The 2,990-nt window shown below is 35.5% G+C and overlaps 1 protein-coding gene across 1 annotated transcript; it reads left to right on the forward strand.

Annotated features, from left to right (window-relative positions):
- Window positions 1-492: 492 nt before the first annotated feature.
- Window positions 493-2,320, forward strand: LOC102205529 (dispanin subfamily A member 2b-like). Its single transcript, XM_005755213.1, has 2 exons — window positions 493-759; window positions 1,886-2,320. Exons 1-2 carry the CDS (start codon window positions 535-537, stop codon window positions 2,057-2,059), a joined length of 399 nt encoding a protein of 132 aa, XP_005755270.1. The 5' UTR covers window positions 493-534; the 3' UTR covers window positions 2,060-2,320.
- The last annotated feature ends 670 nt before the right edge of the window (window positions 2,321-2,990 follow it).

Below are 2,990 nucleotides of genomic sequence, written 5' to 3' on the forward strand. Positions count from 1 at the left end.
TTTACTTCTCTCTGGGATAACTTCCTCGGAGATGAAATGCCGGTTTGGTAGCGAGGATCCAAATACACACAGCCGCTCTATCACGCTCATGTACACTGCTCCGACGTGCTACGGTTATGAGCCGAGTTACGCTGTGTAGCAAGTTTTGTGAGGTGCTTTTTTGATATTTAATGGATCGGATTACATTTTTTATTTCTCTCCGATATCCGATCCAGTAATTTAGGTCAGTATTGGACTGATACCAATACTAATATCGGATTGGTCCATCTCTAGTTAGTAGAAGAGGTTTAGTGACAGGCAGTGCTTTCTTTACACGTTAATATTTAGATGGGTGACAGTTTGATGTATTCTTAGTGTCTTAATTTATTTTGTAGTGATGAATAAAACTATTGTGGGTCAGGTTTTCATGGGCTTCCTGTTCCACCCCCCCGCCCAAAAAAAAGCTTTAAAAGCCACAACTGCCAGTGGCTCTGTTGTTCTTGTTCACACTTTCATCCTCTCCACATTGCAGCTGTGCTGAGAAAAGTTTGAGCGATGCATCCTCAAGGTTACGTGACTGACGCCGTGCAGTTGCAGGGCATGGGTTATGGCGGACTCCCTGGTCAGCCTGGAGTGGTCCAGCACACTGCTGTGAACATCACAAGAGGGCAACCAGTCATCACAGAGCCCCCCAAAGACCATATCATCTGGTCGCTGCTCTGCTTTGTCTACTCAAATCCTTTTTGCCTTGGACTTGCAGCTCTCATTTATTCCATCAAGGTGAGTTTGTGACACATTTTAATTTCTTAGAAATAGCTTTTTTATGTGTTTGCTCTATGTGATAAGAGAAGATAAAGTTATCCAACATTTTGGGAAATGGATTTGATACAGAAGCCAGAAAATTAAAGACAACCAAGAATAAAAGAATATATAAACAAAAACAAATATACAATTTTTCAATAAAATAACATGCAATATGATTAAAAAGTTTAAAACTACAGAAAAGAAAGGAGTTCAATTAAATGAAATAAGAGTATCAATACATTTTTATTTTGTATGCATAATGTGAAACAAAAAATTGAAATGAAATTTAATAGAACATGTAAAACATTGAAAATGATACAGGACATAACACAGGAAGCTAAAATGAATGAAGTGCAATTGAGATAGAAAAATTTTAATAAAATGCAATAAAAGAACAGCAAAAGGAGTGTAATATTCTGGCTTCAAAAAATTAACCAGCTCAATTTAAATAAAGAAAAACTGAAATTCAACTTTTACTGAAATGTTACTGAAATTAAAGTCTTACTAAAAGTAGTGAAAGCAATACAGAAAATATCAGACTGAGACAATAAAGGTCTAAATAAACTACAAACACAAAACAGATGATTTACGGTAACTTCAAACAATATAAGCTACCCTCTTTTGCATTTTGCAAATTAAAAAAAAAAAAAAAAAAAAATCAGTGCTCACAAACCAGAATCTTGTTATTTTCAGGGACTATTAGAGGATTGTCCTCCTAGGACCTGGCGTCCACATATGTGGACATGACATTTTGGGTTATTTCGACCAAAATACTCAATTTTACTCTACAAGCACCTGATATCCACTTACGAGGACATTATACTGCTACTGTTCTATCGAAATTTTAAACAAATATCCTCATATGTGGCTCTCATTTTTCTTAGAAACAAAAATTAGGTAAAAAAAAAAAAAATCTGGTAATTCTTTGTTTTTACATTCATCGGGTCCCAATATGCCCAAATATCAAAGAGAAATTAAAAATGCATGCCATGGAAGAGTTCGGGTCTTCGGAGGTTATACATGACATCTGATGTTTTGAGTTGTGAAAATGTGCTTGAATCCATTTTTCAAAGTTGAGAAAAGTATATTTTCATCCTTGCAGGCCAGAGACAGGAAGGTGGTTGGAGATGTGGACGGTGCACGGCATTATGGTTCCACTGCTCGCAGTCTCAACATTACAGCCACAATCATAGCTGCCATTGGGTTCTTCATTTTCATTATTACAATCAGTGTTATTATGGCTCAAGCAGCTTCCCATTACAACTATCGATATTAATCACATTTAAGCATTTTCTCCTGTTGTGATTAGGTCCCATTTGTGTTTTTCTGCTTAAAATAAATTTTGCAACCTTCTAGAACTTTTAATAGCATGATCTGAGGGGAAAAAGCCATTTTACAAAAGTCTTAAATGGAAGTCTTCTCTATTTCTTTACTGAAAAGTTGTATTTTGAGACTTTGTTACTTAATGCAGAAATCTTGTCAGCAAATAATTAAGAATTAAAAAGCTTCACATTTCAATAAAGGTCTCTCTATTTTACTGTGCTTTACATATTTTTGACTAACCCTCTGAATCTGTTCAAAATCACCACCCTTTCAGCTTGTTCGTGGCCACAAATGGCCAGGATAGGATTCAGAGGGCTAATTATAGTTGGAGGAACTGGATGTCATCAACTGGTGACAGATTTTTTTATACCACGAGTGGGTAAAAGGGCAGAGTGGTGAGTTTTCCTGCTCTGAAAATGTATAAACTGACAATGTTTCAGTCGTGTGCAACTCCAGAAAATACTACAGCAGATATGCATTTAGTTGGATCAGATTTTCAAACCTAGAAATGTCCCTTGGCCAGACATTTGAAACAGCCTGTAAGCTACAAGTATTTATAAACTTCAAACCAATATAAAAGAATGAAAAAAGTCATATTTATTCATTGCTTCACTTTTAAAGTTGATCACATCTGAAAGCATGCACAAGAGTAAGTGCATAAAAATAACAAATGAGTTGTAACTAAACAGAATCTGAAGTAGCAGTAATAGTTAAAAACAGACAAAAACATTTTGCCCATATCTGACATCTGAATGTGCACAACATTAATGATTCAATCATATCAAAGCCATCACTGCAGAAACTCATTACATTATACCCTGATGGAACATAATGTTAACTGTAAGTCAGGCATGGCCTGATACACATCCAGTAATGTTAATATT

This window comes from Pundamilia nyererei, unplaced genomic scaffold, assembly GCF_000239375.1.
Source record: "Pundamilia nyererei isolate P.nyererei 1_Seehausen unplaced genomic scaffold, PunNye1.0 scaffold01075, whole genome shotgun sequence".
NCBI classification, from domain to species: domain Eukaryota; kingdom Metazoa; phylum Chordata; class Actinopteri; order Cichliformes; family Cichlidae; genus Pundamilia; species Pundamilia nyererei.